This window comes from Bactrocera oleae, chromosome 5 (assembly GCF_042242935.1).
Source record: "Bactrocera oleae isolate idBacOlea1 chromosome 5, idBacOlea1, whole genome shotgun sequence".
Taxonomy (NCBI): Eukaryota; Metazoa; Arthropoda; class Insecta; order Diptera; family Tephritidae; genus Bactrocera; species Bactrocera oleae.
The window spans coordinates 67240395-67263292 of record NC_091539.1 but is presented as its reverse complement, the minus strand read 5'-3'; the positions used below and the strand labels follow the sequence as shown (position 1 = coordinate 67263292).

The window sequence follows — 22898 nt, the reverse complement described above, 5'->3', positions numbered from 1 at the left end:
TACAAGTATATGATATACTTTATAGGGTCTACGACGTTTCCTACTAAAGCAGCATTCACATATACACAAAATATATGAAATTGATAAATCCAGCTTTCATAACATAAAAAAATAGTCTCATGCAACATACACATACGAATTGTGATAATAATAGCATAATACAAAAGCTTAGAACCTCTATGCCCACATTCGCTGCATTCACCCTATCAACAAAGCAAACAGCTGACTCGTTTTGTGTGAAATGAGCAGCTCTGCCGACGCAACCTTGGCGCTCCGCTGCTCCACAGTTGGAGCGACGTTATGAGTTTGTTTGATGAACGGCACGGCATAAATAAGAGTATGTAGTGCGTCAGTGGAGGTCGTGTATGCAGTGTGTTTAACAAGAAAGTGCGCCACGAATTGTAGAATTTCCCATTCTTTACTTTGTGCTTCAATTTATTTGATTAATTTCTCATTGCTTTTTCGGACGTCGTCAATTGGGGAATTCCAACTGACGAAATTACGCAAATGTCACAAAATGAACTTCTGCAATTCGTAAACTGTCGTTTGGTACGCAACCATCAGCTGGTGCTAGAAGATCTCTGGGTGCGCAATGGCAAAATTATTAACCCGGAGCCAGTGTTCTTCGACGAGAAGCAGCAGGTGGGTCAAATGAAAGGTCAAATTATGATATAAATGAAATTAATTTATAAACAATACTTTGTTGCTTCTCTTCCGCAGGCGCATAGGCAGATTGATTGCGAAAACTCTATAATTGCTCCTGGCTATATTGAACTGCAGATCAATGGTAAACAAAGTGATTGTCAGGCAATGCCCTAACAACAACAACAGTAATATTACACAGTAAACACTTTTCACTTATAAATTTAATTTAATGTACAAGTATGTGTGTAAGTGTAAATTGCTATTCACCGCAACAGACTACAGATTAATATTAGTATACTGGCATTGCCGACAAATGAAAGTGGATCAGGGTTTTATCTTATCAGCGTCTGTAAACACACTTACTTGCACATGTGAAGATTTGGCTGACCATCGAAGAACATGCTAATATAATAACATAATATAATAATAGTGTTTTCAATTAATTTTTTTTAAATTACTGATAGCTTCTTCCGAAAATTTCTTGCTCACATCTCTTACACACAGGTGGATATGGCGTTGATTTCTCCCATGATGTGGACACAGTCGCCGAAGGTATTGAGAGGGTCGCTAAAGAACTAATCACAAATGGTGTTACTTCATTTTGTCCCACAATTGTCACCTCTCCACCTGAAACTTATGGCAAAATCATGCCTCAAGTAAATTGCAAGACGAAAGGCGCACAAGTTTTGGGCCTGCATTTGGAGGGTCCCTTTATTAGTCCACAAAAGAAGGGCGCACATCCAGAAAACTGCATAAAAGTGATTGATAATGTAAGTACACAAAATTCTATTATATTTTATTAACTCACCTTTTGTTTATTACAGGGCATCGACACTTTGGTGAACACCTACAGCAACTTGAGTAATGTCAAAATTATTACATTAGCGCCGGAAAAGGATCCTGAGGGTACTGTGACAAAGGCTCTAACGAAAATGGGTATAACAGTAGCTTTGGGGCATTCCGTAGCGAATTTGTCGCAAGGCGAAGCGGGCGTACAAAGTGGCGCACGCTTGATAACACATCTGTTCAATGCCATGCTGCCAGTAATTATTTGAAAACTTATTATATGAAAACATATGGTACAATACCAATAGGATTTTACTTTATTTATCTTCAATGCAGTTCCATCACCGCGACCCGGGACTCGTTGGCTTGCTGGCATCCAATAATATACCACCAGGGCAGGTAATTTATTTTGGCATTATAGCTGATGGTGTGCACACGCATCCGGCTGCTTTGCGTATAGCCCATCGCACCCATCCGAATGGTCTTATTTTGGTCAGCGATGCCATAGCAGCATTAGGTCTAGGTGACGGTAAACACCACTTGGGCCAACTAGAGCTCGAAGTTCGCGATGGCAAAGCCTACATTGCTGGCACAAATACATTATGTGGCAGTATAGCTCCGTTGGATACCTGCGTGCGCATCTTCAAAAAGGCCACAAGTAAAACTCACTTTTTAACCATATAATAGCAAATAACTGATTTCCGTTTTGTTTTTAGACTGCTCAACAGTATATGCTATAGAATGCGCGACGTTACATCCGGCCAGCTGTTTAAAAATGACGGAAACAAAGGGCACTTTAAATTTTGGCGCTGACGCCGATTTCATTATTTTGACAGATGACTTGTTTGTGAAATCGACCTGGATTAGCGGGAAATGTGTTTACCGTTATACTGCTGAAGAATTAGCCGCACTTAAAGCCAGACCTATCGAACAATTATGTGAATGCATTTAAACCGACTTTATAAAGTACACTATTGTATTAAAACAACGCTTTTATAAAAAAAATAGCATATATGTTTAAACAAATTGCAAGCTCCACATGATGTCAATTAGTAAATGAAACTGTTTTAAACAGAAAGTATATACACAAATTATATTCTAACAACAATTTTTCTGCTACTGTTTCCGAACTTTTTCATTTGATTCATGCTGTGCATCACCTGAAACGAAATGTCAAATATTTGTTTTTGTTTTGCTCACATTTGTTGACGTTGTCATTTCTACTATTCTAGTCTGCTGGTCGAAATCTTGTATCAGTTGTGTTAATAATTTAATTTATTTGGCTTTTCCCGCTAAAGGTACGGAATGCAATTTTACCTCAATTTACTGCTACTGTGCAGCTGTTGTTGCGGCGCCTTGGCGTGGGATTCCGAAGAGTTGGAAATATTTGATTTGGTTGAAGAAATCAATCAGAACTTCTACGAATTTATGAACATATCGCAAGAGGCTACAAATAATGAGATTAAACGTGCCTTCCGTTCACTCTCTATTGTCCTACATCCGGACAAAAATCCATCCGAAGATGCCAACATACAATTTCGTAACTTGGTTTCCATCTACGAAGTGTTGAAGGAGGCGTCGAAACGCGAGAAGTATAATAAAGTTTTGCGTGAGGGCCTGCCAAATTGGAAGTCTGCTTTATATTACTATCGGCGTATGCGTAAGATTGGTCTCTACGAAGGAGCGGCAATACTTTTCGTCATTATTACTATTGGTCAGTATTTGTTTGCGTGGGCTGCTTATCTGGAAAAGAAATATACTGCCGTAAGTTGGAATACCAAGTAAAAATAAATTTGTTTAACAAACCAAAAGTTATAATAAATTAAATTTTCAGGAGCAAGTATTTGGTTCTAAACTAAAGAAGCTACAAAAGAAAAATAAAAGCATTGATATGGATGTTATACTAAAAGAAATTCCTTCACCTTCGGTTTTGGTAAATCAAGTGCTTATATACATAGTTTAAACCACATGATGCTAAATTGTGTATTTTCTGTTTTAGAATACTTTACCGTTCCAAATTCCACTTTTCATTTGGCATTTGCCAAGCACAATTAAAGAAGCATTTAGTAAAGCTAATGAGCTTAAGGAGATTGCTTTGGAAAAACGACGACTGTAAGAATATTCTTCTCGTTGTTTTATAAATGCGTAAACTAATATGAATTATATTTACAGTGAACTTGAGGAAGTTAAGCGCCAAGAGGAGCTCGAACGCGAATTGGAAGAACAGGCACGTTTACGAAAAGAAAAGAAGGAAAATCTCCGTAAACGACGCCAAAACACCACAGCGCCGGAAAAGACGGACGAAGAATTGCGTGGCTATTCGCAGATACAGGCGCGTGAATTGACCGAAGACGATGCCGTTAAGCCTGTACAACAAAAAGTAAAAAAGAAAACCAATTTTCCGTAGATTTCCTAACAATAACTAAATATGCTATTTTAGGCAACTCTGAGCGGCGGTTTCTGGACAGATGAAGATCTCACTGAATTGATACGTTTAGTGAAGAAACATCCCGGTGGCTCTAGTGCACGTTGGAATATCATTGCCGAAACAATGAATCGGTCTGTGCAAGAAGTGACTTTCATGGCAGCGAAAATGAAAGAGAACGGCTATCGTCTTCCAGGGCAAAGCTCGGAACAAAGCAGTGAGTTTACAACACAGGTGCAAGAAGTAGCGAAGAAGGAGAAGGTGAAAAAAACTACCACAACTGACAATCAAATACTTGTGCCGGAAACAAATTGGTCACAAGAACAGCAACGCGCACTGGAATCAGCTATTATTAAGTATCGCAAAAATGCCACTGGCGATCGTTGGCAAAAAATCGCAAACTGCGTGCCAGAAAAGTCCAAGGAGGAGTGTTTAGTGCGCTATAAATATTTGTGCGAATTGGTGAAATCCCAAAAGAAGAGCGAAGAGAAGCCTGCTACTGCCAACGACGCGGCGTCCAAGGAGAAAGTGGAGACTATCGTAGAAGAAGTGCCACCACCTGCCAAGGATGTAGAGAAGAATGACAAAGATGACACAGCCGCAGAGAAGGGTGGTAAAAAGCGCAGTAAACGCGAAGAGCGAAGACGTCGGCGCAACATGTCGAGCGATGAAGACTCAGATGGCGCTTATCAATACGAAATGAACTAATGTGTGAGAATGAAAGTGAAGCACAAATGGCGTACAGGCTTAATGTTTTTTATGCTGATATTATTTTGCTTTGAAGTTTTTTTTTAAGGTAAACCTACAAAATTGTAGTTATCGTTTTTTGTACGTGTAACTTGCTGCATTTTGTTACGAAAAATAATTTAGTGTATATTATTTAACTAATTTTTTTACAAACAAAAAACTACTACAAAATGCCACTCCTATATGAATAAAAAGCAGGAAAAATATGAGTAGATATAAATAAATAGGCAATCTCTGTTTTATTTCACTCATTTGAAGAAGTCGCAGATTCTTTACTTATTTCTAACAGCGAATTTTGCGACATTTCTGTATCATCCTCATCATCTTCGATTTCCATTTCGAAAATCGTCATTTTTCGGCATTGGTCGGACAACACGGTGACAACCTGCAAAATGTTTTTATTTTAATTAATATTATTATTTTTAATTAATACCATTTTTTTAAATTAAATATAAATTTTTAAATTAAATATAAATTTTTAATTTATATTAATTTTTTTATCCTAACCCTTTTTTCAAATTTTTTTTTTAATATTAATTAATCAAAATTTTTTTTTTAATATTAATTAATCAAAATTTTTTTTTATTACAAATTAATTTTTTTTAATTAAAATTTGTTTTTATTAATTTCATATTATTTTCTCTATTCGTATTAAATTTTTTTAATTAAAATTATATTATATATTTATTTTATTTAATATAATTGTTTTTATTTTAATTAATTTTTTTTTAATTTTTATTAATTTTTTTTTAATTTTTATTAATTTTTTTTTTATTTTTATTTTAACTTTATTTTTTTTATTTTAACTTAATTTTTTTTTTTTTATTTTAACTTTATTTTTTTTTTTTTTAACTTTATTTTTTTTATTTTTATTTTAACTTTATTTTTTTTTTATTTTTATTTACTACTTTTTTAAATTTATTATTTTTTGTAATTATTAATTTTTTTTTTTAATTAATCATAATTTTTTTTTAATTAATATATTTTGCTGAATCATTATTTATATAAATTTAATTGTCCTAAAATTAATATTAATTCGTTTTTCTATAAATAATCTTAACATTTCTATTCAGTTGACTTACCTTCCTACTGCCCGACACTGCCAAACGTGTGCACACGCCCTCAAGCGGTTTCAAGCTGTGGCCCTCCAACAAATCTGGTACGTGACATGGTACAGCCACGTCCAACAAGTTAATATTATTCGGCATTAAATGCTGGGTCTGCTTTCCCTTGCTCGCTTCCAGAGTGAGTTGTAAAAAATAGCTCTGCTTGTCAACATTTTGTGCGCTACTATGTAGCAATATCGAGAGTATACTCTCATTGTAAAATTCCAAATCTACAAATCGCAATGTACTAAAGACATCCTCACGCAGTGCCTCACTGGTAAATGGTCCAGGTTGTAAATTCAAGCGTACACATCTGAGTAGCGTAAATTGTTTATTGAATTCGAGTAAAAGCGTTTCATGAGAGTTAATTGTTGTCACTAACAAATCCGTATTTGCCTCCTCATTCACAAAAAACGAACTATGCACCCAGGCTGCTTGGTTAGCATCGTCACCTGATTCGGGCAACGCCGCACAAATAATGCTAGCATCCAGTGTAAAACTACCACTAATACTCTCATTGGGACGTTTGAAGACAGTATCAACAGCTGTCATTAATTTATCACGTTCCTGTATAAGTGAAGTTTCCTTTTGGTGCGGAAATAGCAGGGAACAATTCCGTAAGCATTCATTTTCTTCTAGCAAACGATGCCATAGATGATGCGGATCTGATTTGACGATTTGTTGCAAGTTGCGATTCTCCAGATACTGACCCACTTTTTCCAAATTAAATTTTCGCTTTGTTACAGTACCATCCTCTGAAAATGCGTTGATTAATAAAACAATATCAAAATACATACACTATATGCATACCATTCTCCACAACACTATCCTCAAAGCTATTCAAATATTCTGCCAGATATATGGAGTCCTCCGGCGTGATTAGCGACATCTCTTCGGGTATGTCTTGTTGATGTAGACGCAGAATTGCTATACAGAGCCATGAGAAAAACAATTTCATGTCGTTCACGCACTGATCGATTACTTGCTGCACTTCCAATATTTTCATTAGAAACGCGCCGCATACACGCAGCGCTTCTTGTGTGGCATCACATGAGAGTAAAGGCTGCAATTCAGCGAACTATTTTAATTTTTCTCCACTATATAAAGCATACCAATACCTCAAAGAAATGGGTAATACGGCTAAGACCTTTCAAAGAGTTGAGAAAATAGAACATGTTAACACCGCTGCTCTGTAGTTGCTTAGTGATGAGACTTTCCACGGTTGAGTAGCTGAGATCAACTGAATTTGCCAACTTTTTCAGACCCTTCTCGGTTAAATCACTAAATATAATTGCAAAAACAAATACATAAACAATTGTTAAATGTATTAAAAATATACTCACTCCCTTAGGAAGTCTTCAATTTCATGTGTGGCATAGCCAAACACGAGTAATTCCAAAAAGTCTGCGGAGAGCGAACCTTCCGGTTGTTGATTCGCGTATTTGGTAAGCTTATTGTCCATTTCTAATAGCACTGTTTCCCATGCTTCCATAATGCACTGTATTGTTTCATTTATGTAACTTAAATAATTAATTATAATTAAGATTTACGAAGATTAAATTTGAAGTAACGGTTGTACCTACTTCTTAGTCTCTAGTACATTGGCGCAGTGCACCGCTAAATGTAGCATGGGTGAGATGTACTCCTGCAGCACTGAGTTATGAAAATGTAGTACCTTAAGATCTGAACCGTCGGATACCAAAGCATACATGGCATTAAAATCGCCACTTAAACGCACGTCGTGCACCGTGAATTTATCAGGATGTATCATATGCTCTTTTAAGTCTATTTGACCGGCTCGCAATGCACCAAGCAATAACAAGTGCACTTTTCCGGTAATCGTAATAACAACAAGAAAGCAAGGTGAACCTTTAGCAAAAGATCTTTGCTCTTCTGCCATTTTGGTGGAAGAGCCAATGCCACTTAATGGTGGCAATGGCGGTAGAAAAAAATCAAAGGTATGCTAATGATAGATTGTATTAAATACGAGTATAAAGTAAAACAAAAATTCCAAAAAACCAACCTCTGTGCGATTACGGTAAGTGCTGCGGTAATCAGATGTTTTTATAGATTTGCTAAAATACACACGCTTGATATCCTCTTCGAAGTTAAGCACAGATATTTGGTCCTCGCGCTCGGCATCAAGCAGCGTTACACGTCCATTGCTGTACCCTGCCCAGAAAGGTGCTATTATGATTGGCAATTAACATGTTAGTAAAAAACACTCACCGACAGCTAAAACAGTTTCATCCAATTGCCAACCGAGCGAACGTACCGCGACGTCTTCTCCCAGTGAGGGAAATGTGACTATCTTTTGCCAGCTCAAGCGCTGTATTATAACTTCTCCTGTGAAATGTATGCTAATATATAATTTCGACTGTCGCGTTTATTCGTAAGCATTATTTTCTTGCCTCTATCAGTGCCATAAGCAATTAAATCCATTTTGTTGCTCCATTCCATATGCTCCACCGAACCACCTACCACACGGGAGCCTATTTGCTTCATGGAATTAGCTTGTGACATGTTTATTTGATCTTCTTATTATTTATATTTAAAACCGATTTGGACTTGTTTACACCGCCAAGGATGACATGATGCGAGACTCTCTCATTTTCGCTGATTTTTCTGTTATTCTCTTTCCCTGATTATTAAAATCAGGGAATTTCGAACAGCTGATGTCAAAAAAGGCGGGATGCCAGAAATAAACCCGCTAAAAATAGCTAACAAAAGCAGTGCGAAAAGAACGACACAAATACTTTTGAATAACGTGCAACTAAATTTTATTTGTTAATTTAATTTAAAACGTTCATTATAAAACCATGATATTTTATTATGACTTGTATTGTTTCTTTGTTATAATTTTTTTTATTTATATGCTAATTTTTTATGTTATATGCATTTTTAAAAATTTTATAATATAAATACAAGTATATAGGGATGTATATGCGTTATATAGGCCTACTTGGGGACGGAGCACCTAAAAATAATATCGAAATGCAAAATACCCCCAAGTTTTTTTTATAATACCCAATCCATTTTCGTTCGACAGTGGCATGATTGGCAAATGTTATAAAAAATGTGGGTTTTGACAGCTCTCTCTCGATTCAAAGAGTCTCGCATCATTTCATCCTTGACACCGCCAAATTAATTAACTCTACATTTTATTTTCGAATTGGCAATTTCTCTATTCCTCCACTTTCTCTTTCGCATTAATGCCCCATTTAGTTCTCACACGTTGCCATATGCTAATAGCAAATTATTCAATGTCTCCATATCAAAACAAAAGTAATGGCAACACCAATGAAAAATTGTCGCGTTTATATGTTTGAATCTAAATGAAAATAATTACCGAATTAAAATTAAAGCAAAGTTAATTTTTTAAAGGTCAGTTTATTTGATCATTATAAAATTTTCAACTAGTTGCAAGGCAGCTTCCAATAAAAATATGTAGTGCATACTTTAATGGCAGCACCATATTCTGACAGCTGTCAGTGAATAATGCCCAAGTGGAAATAACAATGTCCCCTACTGAACCGGCGCAAAATGCTCGTGAAATTTTTTCACACCGCACACAGTTTTACTTTGCAGCCTGCGCCATTCCATTAATAGTGAAAAAATCTTGTGATGGCAAAGGTGAGTGTTAAAATTTAGTAAAATTTGCATAAATTTGCAATAAATAATCTATCTATTCTGCTGAGATTGGATGTTTAACAAAAAACTTGTAAGATTTGTGCATTTCCAATTTGAAAAATCTTGTGTGAAAAGTCTGTATATGGGTACGAAAAATTCTTTATGCGGCAGTGCTGCGAAGGGGGTCGTTGCGAAAAAATCTAGAAATAGCGTGAAAAAAGTGTAAAACATTGAAATATTTGCTTTTCGCTTGGTAAAATATAAGAAAATTGTGTTTAAATTGAGTTTTAAAAGTTGAAGGACACTACCGATGAGCATAATAAGGAGAAATACTTTCAAGGACACATGAGCGTTGTCAAAGTATAATGGTTCTGATTTGCTGTTTCACAAGGGGCACGAGGGTTTTGGTTTTTTGTGCATGTATTTGTACGCGTGCCGTAGTAGTACGTGTTGGGTGGTGGTGGGCTTGCTTATTACATGGTGGCAGACCACAGGGCCTTCCGGAACACGAACTGATGTGTAAAACACTCGTTACGATGTTGAGGAGATTGCGACGTGTGTACGAAAGTTTCATGCACTGATTGTCTACAGAATAATTCAACAATTTAATTGTGTTTTAACAGACAAGAGGTCGTCGTAATCGTCTTTCGGTTACATGCATGGAAATATTAGAACTTATTTGATTAGAATAAATATGTACATAAATAATTACTGATTTGTTGACAACTAAAATATTAAGTTTATTACAATAGGACATAAATTTGAAATGATTTAATTTTAAACTAAAAGCAATGTGATCCGGAAAAATTGCCACAGAAACAGTGTACTTCTTAAATTGGCAATAATTTGGATAAACAACTACAAAAACTATTTTAATGGCAAATATGAAAGGACAGAATGCAGATGTATTCTCATATACATATGTACCAAAATGCAAAAATATGAAAATGAGAGATTTCAATAGTACGAATGCTAATATCACAATCAAGTTTGCAGCGCCCAGAGTTGCCATCACTTTGTATACCAAACATTGAAGGTTACAGGATCGCTGGTATGTGCTGAGCACCGAGTGAACACGTTTTTTTTGCTTATTGTCAATATTATCTAAACCAATCACGCACAGCACATAATTAAATGCATATATAAAATTTTCTTGCAATGTATGTATATATGAAAATTGAAAGATTTTCGTGCCTACAATTGTGTTTTGAGCAGCTGCAAAAGTTACCTAATATGCACGCTTTTCTGGCAAGTAATGTGTGTACGTATGTATGTGTGGCGCGCAGACAAAATGCTAATAGTGAAAATTCAAATATTGATTGATTAATAAAAAGTAAAATTTGGTGGAATAAGTTAAATATTTTCACTGTTTGTCGACAGCAAGTGGGTACAAAGAGTATATTATAATGTAAAGGTGTTGATTAAAAATTTGTTTGATAGACGTGGTGCTATAAATGCTCAAAGATTTGCATGCATCCTAGAATATTTTTTATGTAACTGCCTTGACTTTCAGAATGCCAGTATTCAAATCATTTTATACACAGAATTGGGCACGCGCGAATTATTTTAATTCAATTATATCAATAAAGCAAGTTTACTGAACAGAACTGAAGGTAGTGACAACTTGTGTTTTTCTTTGTACTTAAATCAAAATGTTTAATTTTTTATATTATAACGTTGTTTGTGTTAAAACTGATAGTCAATGTGCGGAAGAAATTAATTAAATACACACTTTTGTATACATATGTAAGTAACACATGCGCGCATGTACGTACATTCGCCTTTAGGTACATTTTGCCCTTTATAAATATTGGGCCTTGACTCTAAGGTATTTATGCATTTGCGTAGAAATATAAATGTACATATGTATATATATATTTGTTAGTTAGATTTGTTTTTGCATATCACATCCGTTAACTAATATTAGTTTTTGCGTTTACGTATTTTTTTCCATCTTTTAATTCAGTAACTTTATTAGAACGACTTGAAATTTTTACTTATAAAATATGATGCTACCTATTACATTATTCACCTACATATGTAGAACGTTCATAAATCAAATATTATATAAAGCGTATACAATATTTGCTATGTGTAATCCGTTTCAGCTGTCATCTTTGGCTGTGCAGTGAGACTTGGGGGTTACGTTACCTTTGCTGCTCTATATTCTATTGTTATACACATACTCAGCTGTCTTGAATTGTGCACGATGCCGTAAGCATTTGTGCACACACATACAAATCATTCATATAGGTATAATAGATACCTAACTAGATTTAAACTCAGCGTTGTCCACTATGCTTGGCACACGCTGCGTATACGTATTTTCATTCATTGTTTATTATTTTTATTTTTTTTGTCACATCTCAACCCTCGTGTTTGCTTTTTTTCATAGTACATTTGTCGTGTACATACATACCTATGTACATATATATTATTGCTATGCCTGCTGCTTTAGCTACTTGTTTTTTTTTTGTTATAATTAGTTCCGTAGTTACTTTCTATGATAAAATGGGGGAGCTTCAAAATACTCTGTATTTGCTGATTAGATGCACTATGTTATCTGATTAGCTATGCTGAGACTCTGTGGCTGAATTGTAAGCTTCCTCAATTTAATATTAACCTGTTCTCTCCCCCATAGTATTATTTATTCACTTCCTTTATTGTGCATTGATGATTTTAACCTTTGCACCTAATTTCTACTTTTGTACCTCATCCGTTTTAGTTCAGCTGCTGAAGTGTTTTTATTGCTCTAGGACGTACATATGTATATACGTGATAAACGAGATAATTTAATTTTTTAATACACTATTTTTATCTACTTCTAGTCATATAGCCTTTGGAAAGCTTCTAATTTACATATACGTTCGTTTTTTTTTTTTTTTTGTTTTGCTTTCTCGATTGTGTAGGCTTGTTGATGATATGAAAAGTGGATAGATTTTCTATGATACAGCTAAAATACAATATCACAAAAAATAACTGTTTGTATTTATAACGCAGACCGATTAGTATCTTTATTAAGCATAATTTTTTATAATCAATTTTTATTATATTCTGCAGCGTAAATTTTCGGCATATTTGATGATTTAACATGGAGCTCGAACTATTTTTGAATGGTGATGAAAAACTGGTGTACCCCCGTATTAAATACTTAAGTATTTACTTCATGTTTAGTGTATTCTGATCTTTTCTCCTTTCGCGTATTTGCAATTTTTATATACAATACATACATAAATACTTTGCTTGATCGAGCAGAAAGTGGTCAGTTTTCTATGTATGTGCATACGTATGTTTTACATGTACTTTAATATACAAACATATGTATATATGTATATTTATTTCCAAGCTTAACAAGAATATAATGCATTCTGGAAATATTATTGTATTTTATATTATTTTACATATATCTTCGAATTTGTGCATTCCTTTAGGTTTCAACTCTGTACTTTTGTATTCGTAATAGCTAATTTATGTGCATACTCAACGTGTAGCGTTTTCAATAAAAGACATAAGCAGTCTGCAATTTGAAATTATTATAGTCAGCGAACGCGAAGCAAGTGGCGAATTATATATACATATGTATGTACAAAATATATGTATGTATGAATATATGCTTTCCCCTATACCATGTACAATTTGCGTGTTTTTTGGTTGCGTGTAAAATTTTAAATTTACATTAAACATGCTTAAGTTCCATGCGTTTAATATGTACAAATTTTTAATTGAGGTTTCGAGTGCGGGCTAAGCGTTCCATTTCATTTGGATTATTCTTCGCCGTTACACTTCTAAAGATATTGAAGTTTCTTAATTTTGTTTTAAAGAAACCAAGCGAGGTCGGTTTTTTTGTGGTTTTTTGTAAATTTAAAATTTGTTTTTGATTGCTGTATGAATACTAATTTTATAATTGATAAGCACATTTTTCTGATTTTAAGTGAAATTTAATTACTTGTAATTTTTAATATATTAACTGTCGGGCCGCGTGGGAACAAAGCGCTGCATTTATTTAGTATAATTTGACTAAACTATATGAAATGGGTTGAACTTGTGTATTTATTCAATAAAAAACTTGATTTTTTAATCACTTGTTTCTGAAAATTCAAATCTGTAATAAAACTCTTTACAAATAGACCTTTCTCCGAAAATACTTCACACATTTACAGTTTGCATTTAAAAAAATGTCAAAATGACAGTTGAAACCGACACAAAATATTTCCGTTTAATTTTCCTTGCCACAAGTATGTGGACGAGTTGATTTCAATGCTCTACAAGTGCCCCAAAAAAATTCCACTTGTCTTCGTTTATTTCGTACAATCGCAGTAGTCAATGTAAAATTTTCTAAAAGCCATTATTATTTTCATAAAACATACGGCTGAATTCAAATTAAACATAATTGATATACATATATCGAGTGGAAAGCAAAAACTTTAAAAGCTTAAAACTAAAGTTTTGTATTTTTTCTATTATTTTTGCAGACGTTGGGTGTTCAATAGACTGTTCACTAAAGACCCCAGCTATATCAACAGCAGAAGCGGCTACATAAACTGAGTATTTATTATACAAAAGGCTAACAAGGCAGTGTGAAGTAGTAGGAAGTGGAAGAAGAAAGACGAATAATTTAAAGAGTGTGATTTTCTTTAGAAGCGCTTAACAAATACAATACAAACAAAAAAGGAAGGAGCAGTGAACAAAGCAGAAATTTTGGTTACGCAGTGGAAGAAATTTTGTCTAAAGTAGTTTGAAAACGCGGCTAAAGCAAAATACGCGTGCACTTGAACAACTACCAAGAGAAGGTCCCGTGTAACTCGAGCAACGACTAATTCAGCTGCAAGCAAAACAACAAACGCTCATATTGATAAGCTGATTGATTATGTGCATGAACCTGAAAACTGTTTTCCGCTAAAAACTCGAAACTTGGTAGAGGAGCAAGCAACGACAACGTGTAGCAAAACTACTTATGCAACTGCAAGTACCCGAAAAACAAACATTTCATCAGTTCGTGGACAAATGTGTGAACAATAATAATTATTCTACAATTCTATATACACATACCTACATATATATCTGAATAGTATTCAATAATTAATATCGTAGAACAAATTAATCAGGAAGCTAACGCGCAATTGCGTAGATTGACGGAGGTGAACAGCGTTTAAAAGACGTGGAGGCAGTAGTAAGGAATTTATTGTGCGACGCTGAAAAAAGGAGCACACAAAACAGCAAATTTAAACCAGTTTTAAACAAAAATAACAAATATTTTAATTATACACTTAATAATATATATTACAATATTTTATTTTAAATCATATATATATATATATATATATGTATAACAAAAACACAAATAAGTTCAAACTATAAGTAAAACAAAAAAAAACAAAAAATTGAACAAAGAACTTTGTAAAACGCCAACTTTTTGTTGGTAACTTACAATTACTAAAACAAAAACAAAGCAAAACTCAACACAGAGCAGGCAAAAGATCAAGACAAACTAGCCGCATATACTCTGCGTTCTGAATATAAGCAAATCTCAAATCTCAACGACACCCATTAGAGGCTTCAATTTGTGCTTAAATCCGCTTTTGGATTTTCGCGCAGAAATATTTAGTGCCACCAGTGGCTGCACAGAAGTCTGAAAAAGGCGCCATTTTAAAGCGAATACAACTACATACATAAATTAATAAATATTTAAACCAAAAATCCATAAAAAAAAACAACAAAAAAAAATTATATTATCAAAAGAACATTGCCAAACGCCAAGCTGAGACATAAGGACCGACCGACCAAGCAAGCAGCAAAATCCCGTGGAATTTCATCTACTACTCTGCGTTATTATAGTTGCAAACCGGACATAATCTACAAAGTATCAGCAGGCGTACATCAATCTTCTATTCTATTAAGACTTTACTCGCAAAACAAGCCATTTTACTAATTGACGATATATACGATAAATATTTTTCCAGCGTTATTTTGCATATTCTCTTTTATTGAAGCTGCTTAGAAGCAAATTTTGCTCCCACAAAAACCACGAACTTTCCCGCGCGTTATACTTGTTATCGCTTTTACTATAACAACAACAACTACTACTTATATATTCATCGTTCTAATTTATAAAATCGTGTCGACCTGGTCATTTACATATATACAATATATATATATATAGGTATATATATATTCTCATAACTTGAAAAGATACGAGCGCCATATTTGTATTATTTTTTAAATTTAAATATATATAAACCAAAGCCAAGCACTTAAAAAACACAACAACAGATTCGGAAAAGAGTCATACTCACAAAATCCAAAATCAACAACAACAAGGATATCAAAATCTCTGAACAACACAAATCAAATCAGCTTAAAGAAGTATAAACTGAAGGAGGAATACTAAAAACGAAATTTAACTCAACAACAAAAATTTAAAGGAAAAAATCTAGATATACACCTCAATACATATATATATATATATCAAAGAAACGGCATTTGCCGCATTTTGCCTAATACAAATCACCGAAACTCCATCATCTTCCGTTTTTGCCACCAAATTTTGAAATATTTGTAAACTCAATAATAACAACAAAAACAAATTTTACTGAGATTCTCAAGCTTTACAATTAGCACTACTCAACTGCTTTGCTTGCACGCATTTAACTGCAAGTAATTTTTGCCACAACTTTTCGCGTATTTTCTGGAATTTTCGTCTAATTTATTTTGAACTCCAATTAACAAACCAAACGCCACTTATGGCATCACTCGAGGAACAACCAATCGCAACGATCACCGCCATTTCCACCTTTGATCCCACTACCACCAATACCTCTGCTGACATCGCTTTGAACGTAACCACTACTTCCGGCACTTCTGTTGCTGTTGCTGCTGCTGCCAACGCGCTCGTTGGTAATTTAACAACGTTGGACTCCGATTTCGGGCTCAGCGCTTGCGCCGAGAAACAACTTTTGACGCCTGGCGCTCTCCTAAGTGGTGGCAATAGCGCTGTAGCTACTTTGAATATCAATACGACTGCTACGACGACCGGTGCGGCTGTTGATTCCATTGTGGAAAAGCTTGTCAGCTCGCTAACGCTCGATATGGACTCGGATCCGTTAGGTAATGGCAATGCAACAATGTCACGCGATTTCAACTGCAACGGCAGTGTTACCAGCGATCATAAGAGCGTCTCATCGCGTTCTTCCTCCTTGGCGGGCAATATGTTTAGCGAGGTGTTCGAGAAGAAGGCCAATGACTTGGAATCCGGTTCGTTGGAGGACTCGTGCAGCTCCATTGGCGCCGATGGCATGGATAAGAATTGCAAGATTTGCAGGTAAGCAAATATATTTTAGCATAAATATTTAGTTTACGTTGACATTTAATAATTGAACATAATTTTACTTGCAGCTCGCGTTTAGTTACACCACGCGTGCTCTCATGCCTCCATGTATTTTGTGAAACTTGTCTGATGAAACTGCTTACTGACGAGTCAAACGGCAATTCATCATCGGCATCGTCCACTACTTCAACCGCCGGTGAACTAATGCCGCCATTGAAGTCTGTTATCGAGTGTCCCACGTGCAAACAAGTGACTATGGTAAGCAAATTAGCGCATTGCTTGTATATAATAAGAAATCTTCTGCAATCTTCATGCTAAATTATAAGAGTTGAGAAAAATTTTGACTAACTCAAAAATCTTTGTATATATTTATGGGTAGAAAAATGCGCCTGAAAATATATTAATTTTTCCAAGCATAATTTTCCTACCAACAAATATAGTGTAAATGCAAAGTGACTTATGCTTGCAGTAGAAAACGTGCTTTAAAACCATTAACCTGCTCAAGCCTTAATAAAATTAACTCCTTAAATATGGCTTGTACGATATAACTTACAACAAACTTAACATCTTCGGTACAGATTGGCGCTAAAGGCATTGAATCGTTGACTTGCGATTACATTTTGACCAACATACTCGATCTCTCCACCATCGAATCGGAGCAATTGTCCTGCACTTCGTGCAAGAGCAAGGAAAAGGCCATTTCACGCTGCAGCGATTGTGCTAATTTCTTGTGCAGCGGTTGCGACAATGCTCACAAGTATATGCGTTGCTTTGAGAATCACGAAGTGGTTAAGCTCGAAGACTTGCAAAAGTCCACGGCCGACAAGCCATTGACCATACACAAGCCGCTCTTTTGCAATGTGCATACCGCTGAAAATCTCAAGTACTATTGCTTCAATTGCCAAATACCAGTTTGTAATGATTGCTTAATTGCCGATCACAAGGGCAGCGAGCATCACTATGATGTTATCGCCATGGCCGAGAAGTCAGTGCGTGTTGATGTTGAGAATTTGATGAAAGAAGCCAAATCAAAGGTAACTCATTTTCAATTTCCTTTTTGCGCAATTGTTATATTTTTCAATTTGATTTCTGCTTAATTCCAGGTGCAATATTGTGATGCTGCCGCTTCGAATCTTTCCAGCGCGCTCACTGAGCTTCAAACCCAACATGATTCGGCACGCGCCCGCATTGAGGATACCTACCAGAGCTACAAGAAGATCTTGGAGAAATGCCGCGATCAATCACTAACCGAGTTGGGAAAATTGCACTCGGAACGTGAGCTCAAAGTTATGGACTTGCTGCAGAACATCGAAAATACGATGGGCAAAATCGATAGCACTTGCAAATTCACCATGCGTGTGCTGGATCAAGCAAATGCCGCCGAATTTTTGTCCATGAAGAAATTGATCAGCTCGCAATTTATAAACCTGATCAACAGTACACCAAAGTGTGATATTAACTATTCGCTGACCTTCGACACCAAGGCGGAGAAATTCGAACAGGTCGCCCAGGAGACATTTGGCAAATTCCGCACTGAATCAACTCCGCCATCACCAAAGGAGAGCACACCACCACCCACGCTACCCGGCATGCCACCGACCATGATGAGCAGTCGTAGTGGTGGAATGAATACTTGCGGTTCACAAGGTCAATTGGCCGGTGGCAGCTCTGTTACCGCCAGCAGCCCAATATCTTTACCGACTTCCATGCAAAGTTCATTCGATGGTGACTTCTCGGTACTGGGCAATGGCTTCCTCATGCCGAATGTATTGACACCGGACTCGCCACCACATCAGCCACCTACATTGCATCATCAAATATCCCATCAACAACAACAACAACAACAACAACAACAGCAGCAGCAGCAACAACAACAACAACAGCAAACACAAGCACCAACAACACAACCACCAGTACATGGTGTTAACGGTGTTCGCGGCGGTTTTGATGGCGTAGGCTGTGTTGGTGTTGGCGGTGGTGGCTTGCCAGGTACAGGCCTTGCCAACGGCTTGAATACGCTCACAGGTGGTCATGGTCCAATGCATGGCCACAATCAAGGTCATGGTCATGGTCACGGACACAATGCCATCGGCGGCAATCCATTAAGCGGTGCTGGTAATAATTTAGGTGTTGGCTTGAACAACAACGCTCTAGGCAATGGTATAAACGCTTCGCTCAACCAAGGCTTAAATGGTCTGGGCGGTGGAGCTGCTGGTGGCGCCGGCGGCAGTAGTGGTATGAATGGCGGCCTCAATGGCCCACTCAATGGTGGACTGAATGGACCGAATAATCCGGGCGGCGTTGGCGGTGGTGCACCACCACCAAGCGCTTACAACAGTATTCTCGAGTATAATTTGTCACGTCTTGCCAGCCTCACTGAGGCCACACCGGATGTCACGCTCAACGACGCCTTGGTGGGCCCCGGCGCAGGCGCGGGTGGTCATCACCAGGCGGTAGTGCCAGCATCGTCGGCACAGAATCAACAGATCTCATTGGCGGACATACTGTCGGGTGATCAACGCGCTTTCAATAATTTGCAGGCGCTTGCCAAAATGGGACTTAATAACAATGGTAAGTACAATTGAAAATAAGCGCTGCTCTTGCAATTGTAGTGTGTGAAATTGGGTATGCTCATTTTAATTGATACCGTTAGTCACTTAGTGCCTACTTTTTCACCACCATCACGACCTGCACCACCTGCCACTCATACTTTTATAGCACTTTTGTTTTTCGAATTCGGTGCATTAAGTTATTTTGTAGCAGAGTGTAATTTATTTTACTTATAATACTAAATTAGTTTTTTTATGTGTATTTCTATAGTTGAAATTATCTGTAGTGTTTTTTTTTCTTAGTTGAACTAGGCTAGTTTTGTATATTATTTTTCTAAGATTGAGTTCAAAATTTTTTAAAATCATTTTTATAAAATATTACCGTTTCTTTAGCATAAGTTATTTACTTGTTTTTGTTTTTATAATTTTATTTCCTTATATTTTCTTGATTTCTATTTACCTTTTATCCTTTCTTTATTCTTGCATATCATTTTTGATTTTCGAATGGCTTCCACACACTACCACCACCACAACAACCACTGTATCACTATTACTACTATTATTACCACAAAAAAAAAAAAAAATCTCCTTGAAATTTGTCAAACGTCCTTGCGCATCGCTCCGCTTGGTTCCGCTCCACCTAATTTACCACCACACCATCCACACAATCCACAACAAAAAAAAAAAAATGAAATCAACATAATTGTGAATTAAACAAAAATACATAAAAATAAATAAAAACCAATGCCAATGTGTTTGCCAACCCACCACACCACGTCGTAATTACAACGTCGTTTCGTTTTCTGTTGTCGTTGTTATTGTTGGCATAATACAAGTAGATTTTCACACAGACATGAATCAGCTTTTATCGAGCGGAGCTTCACCCGGAATTGATTGTATATTACCAGATTTCTGCCTACCCGCAGCCACATCGCCCAGCCTATCAACACTCGGGCCACTCGGCGCTGGACCCGTCGACGATATGTCCATTACGAATTTCCATGCCGGCGCCGCACCAGGCACAACCAACATTGTCACTGGTCGCAACAAAGCAACACCCATGCAGATACGTTGTAAATTCGGTTCGCTAGGCACCTCTAAGGGTCAATTCAATTCACCACATGGTTTTTGCTTGGGCGTAGACGAAGAGATCATCGTCGCCGATACGAATAATCATCGCATTGAGGTTTTCGACAAAACCGGTACACTTAAATTCCAATTTGGCGTGCCCGGCAAGGAAGAGGGTCAACTATGGTATCCCCGCAAAGTCGCCGTTATGCATACCAATGGCAAATTTGTCGTTTGTGATCGTGGCAATGAACGCTCACGCATGCAGATATTCTCAAAGTGTGGACATTTCATGCGCAAAATCGCCATCAGGTGAGTAGTGCACCACTTAACTGTTAATTAAAACTTTTTCATTCCTAAACTTCCACTTTATATGGACTTTCTTAGATACATTGATATTGTCGCTGGTCTAGCTGTTACCTCCAAGGGTCATATTGTGGCGGTAGATAGTGTGTCGCCAACAGTTTTCGTTATATCCGAGGATGGTGAGCTCGTGCGTTGGTTTGATTGCAGCGACTATATGCGCGAACCGTCCGATATTGCCATACGAGGTAATGCGTTAATTGTCTTATGTAAATGTATTGTAAACGTTTATTGTCAATTTTGTTTTTTTTTTTTTTGCATTTTTTAGACAATGACTTTTATGTCTGCGATTTCAAGGGTCATTGTGTTGCTGTCTTCCAAGAGGATGGTACTTTCCAGTATCGCATCGGTAATGAGAAAGTCACATGCTTCCCTAATGGCATCGACATATCGAATGCAGGCGATATTTTAATTGGCGATTCGCATGGCAATCGCTTTCATGTGGCCTGCTATTCGCGCGATGGCGTTTTGCAATCTGAATTTGAATGTCCCCACGTTAAGGTGAGTTCGATAACAGTATTTAAAGTGACACCTATTTTATACTTCGTAACATATTTTCTGGCGTCAATTTATTTATGCGCATTTCTATGATAAAAACTTGTACTAAAAACTTTGAGGTTATATTATATGCTGTAATTTGCAATGTTGTTGTTATATTTTCATTTTATCTCTAGTTTTTTTTATCGTCTAAAATAATCAATATATGCAATATTTCTTCCACTATTCAAAAGGTTTCACGTTGCTGTGGCCTGAAGATAACATCCGAAGGTTATGTGGTCACTTTGGCCAAGAACAATCACCATGTGTTGGTACTTAATACGCTCTACGTTCACTGATCGCAAATCAAAACCACAACCAGCAGTAGCAATATCAGCGTTAGCAACAATAACAACAACAACGATTGCAGCATTAATGTCGGCTGCAACAAAAATATCATACCAATGAATATGTCCAGTGGTATTGGTGCTGGTGTTGCCGGCGGTGACAGTGGCAATACCGTTAACCTTTATGAAAACGGCAATTGCAACATTGTTGCCAACAATAACGTTAATAATACCGCAAGTAGCAGTAGATACACAACGAACAACGGCAGCACAAATAGCAGCAACAACAACAGTCATAATGCCAGCAATCATCAACACGCTTATCATCAACAACAGCCATACAATCATCCACAACCACACAATCAGCACCATCATTCAGCGCCGCATTATCAGCAACAACAACAACAACAACAAACTTTAAACAGTACCAACTCTAACAACTGCAACATCACGGCTGGCATCGTGCACAACAACCACAACAATCAAATGCATAACCTGTCTGCAGCGCCACGTTCAATGGAAAATAAATCAAATCTCTGGTTGATGATGAATGGCGCTGGTGCTGGTGGTGTGGTCGGTGCAGCGGCCAACAATAATGGACCGCATGCATTCAGTGGTGGTGGTGTTGGCGTTGCTGGTGAGCGTGCTTTGCCACAACCACCGCATGCGCAGCACTAATTGCAAGCTAACAAAACCGAAATGCAGTGGACCTAACAACAGTGACCATTTTAGCAGGTAAATTTCTTTTACTGCGGCCAAAAACAAAAATTGTGCAGTCACATAACCTTACATACTTTAAATGTACCAGTGAAAACGAATTATTCGATTAACTAAATGAAGTAGCTATTTTAAAAGGAGGTTTTCACGAATTCGTGACTAAATGCAAATGGATAAAAAGTAACTGTAGCAATTATAAACAAACAAAAAAAATGTAGTATACAAACATACACATACAAAAAAAAAACACCAAAACACAACACTGCGACTAGACAATTTGAAATCTCAAACGAAGAAAAATCAAATTTAAAAAATGACAAAATCGCCAAAAATCAATTTAAAAAAAAATTTATATACATCCAGCTTGTTCAAATTTAGTAAAAGCAAGCTTTAACCTACACACACAAACATATATACACATATTGTTTTTGATCTCTTTTCCAAGTTTGATTGCTTTTCAAATTTATACCAGTTCACTATATTGAAGAAACAAATTTACAAAAGCTTTTATCAAAAAGTAATCATAATTTTTTCGAGTAAGCTTTTATTTACAGATTACCATAATATTTAAAACAAAAAAAGATGTTTTTTAATAACCAAAAAGTAAATGCTACGCTGTTGCAATACACGCCTAGATATAAATGTAGATGTATGTATATAGATATATATATAAATATATCTATGTACACATGCATTTATCAAAAAAATTATGTA

At 36.3% G+C, this 22898-nt stretch overlaps 4 protein-coding genes across 9 annotated transcripts; 3 read left to right on the top strand and 1 right to left on the bottom strand.

Moving 5' to 3' along the window:
• Positions 1-262: 262 nt before the first annotated feature.
• LOC106622778 (N-acetylglucosamine-6-phosphate deacetylase) lies at positions 263-2438 on the top strand. The gene is made up of 6 exons (XM_014242071.3): positions 263-642; positions 721-787; positions 1150-1415; positions 1470-1688; positions 1768-2089; positions 2148-2438. The coding sequence occupies exons 1-6, from the start codon at positions 508-510 to the stop codon at positions 2381-2383; spliced, it is 1245 nt and encodes a 414-aa protein (XP_014097546.1). The 5' UTR covers positions 263-507; the 3' UTR covers positions 2384-2438.
• Positions 2439-2638: 200 nt separating this feature from the next.
• On the top strand, positions 2639-4827 carry LOC106622775 (uncharacterized protein F54F2.9). Its single transcript, XM_014242064.3, has 5 exons — positions 2639-3195; positions 3266-3364; positions 3431-3543; positions 3604-3811; positions 3872-4827. Exons 1-5 carry the CDS (start codon positions 2737-2739, stop codon positions 4562-4564), a joined length of 1572 nt encoding a protein of 523 aa, XP_014097539.3. The 5' UTR covers positions 2639-2736; the 3' UTR covers positions 4565-4827.
• On the bottom strand, positions 4808-8287 carry APC4 (anaphase-promoting complex subunit 4). Its single transcript, XM_014242065.3, has 9 exons — positions 8121-8287; positions 7939-8055; positions 7733-7881; positions 7293-7672; positions 7053-7229; positions 6828-6990; positions 6520-6772; positions 5686-6464; positions 4808-4988 (listed from the first exon to the last, which is right to left on the bottom strand). Exons 1-9 carry the CDS (start codon positions 8230-8232, stop codon positions 4848-4850), a joined length of 2271 nt encoding a protein of 756 aa, XP_014097540.2. The 5' UTR covers positions 8233-8287; the 3' UTR covers positions 4808-4847.
• Positions 8288-9242: 955 nt separating this feature from the next.
• Positions 9243-21542, top strand: mei-P26 (meiotic P26). Of its 6 annotated transcripts, none has more exons than XM_014242070.3 (9): positions 9243-9342; positions 13812-16657; positions 16732-16921; positions 17242-17697; positions 17767-19234; positions 20139-20592; positions 20668-20831; positions 20912-21144; positions 21375-21542. In XM_014242070.3, exons 2-9 carry the CDS (start codon positions 16080-16082, stop codon positions 21477-21479), a joined length of 3648 nt encoding a protein of 1215 aa, XP_014097545.3. In that variant the 5' UTR covers positions 9243-9342; positions 13812-16079; the 3' UTR covers positions 21480-21542. The 6 variants fall into 6 exon arrangements, with proteins under 6 accessions (XP_014097545.3, XP_014097544.3, XP_014097541.3 ...); XM_014242069.3 differs by having other exon boundaries at positions 20121-20592; XM_014242066.3 differs by having other exon boundaries at positions 20052-20592.
• The last annotated feature ends 1356 nt before the right edge of the window (positions 21543-22898 follow it).

Bases quoted from the DNA above. Each gene is read 5' to 3' on its own strand.
- LOC106622778 (XM_014242071.3), top strand. From the start codon at position 508: ATGTCACAAAATGAACTTCTGCAATTCGTAAACTGTCGTTTGGTACGC. The intron at 1,416-1,469 runs GTAAGTACACAA...TGTTTATTACAG, and splicing joins GCATAAAAGTGATTGATAAT to GGCATCGACACTTTGGTGAA. The intron at 1,689-1,767 runs GTAATTATTTGA...TCTTCAATGCAG, and splicing joins TGTTCAATGCCATGCTGCCA to TTCCATCACCGCGACCCGGG.
- LOC106622775 (XM_014242064.3), top strand. From the start codon at position 2,737: ATGCAATTTTACCTCAATTTACTGCTACTGTGCAGCTGTTGTTGCGGC. The intron at 3,365-3,430 runs GTAAATCAAGTG...TTTCTGTTTTAG, and splicing joins TTCCTTCACCTTCGGTTTTG to AATACTTTACCGTTCCAAAT. The intron at 3,544-3,603 runs GTAAGAATATTC...TTATATTTACAG, and splicing joins GCTTTGGAAAAACGACGACT to TGAACTTGAGGAAGTTAAGC.
- APC4 (XM_014242065.3), bottom strand. From the start codon at position 8,232: ATGTCACAAGCTAATTCCATGAAGCAAATAGGCTCCCGTGTGGTAGGT. The intron at 7,230-7,292 runs GTAGGTACAACC...TAATTATTTAAG, and splicing joins AATGTACTAGAGACTAAGAA to TTACATAAATGAAACAATAC. The intron at 6,773-6,827 runs GTATTGGTATGC...GCTGAATTGCAG, and splicing joins GTATTACCCATTTCTTTGAG to CCTTTACTCTCATGTGATGC.
- mei-P26 (XM_036362437.2), top strand. From the start codon at position 16,080: ATGGCATCACTCGAGGAACAACCAATCGCAACGATCACCGCCATTTCC. The intron at 16,658-16,731 runs GTAAGCAAATAT...TTTTACTTGCAG, and splicing joins AAGAATTGCAAGATTTGCAG to CTCGCGTTTAGTTACACCAC. The intron at 21,145-21,374 runs GTGAGTTCGATA...ACTATTCAAAAG, and splicing joins TTGAATGTCCCCACGTTAAG to GTTTCACGTTGCTGTGGCCT.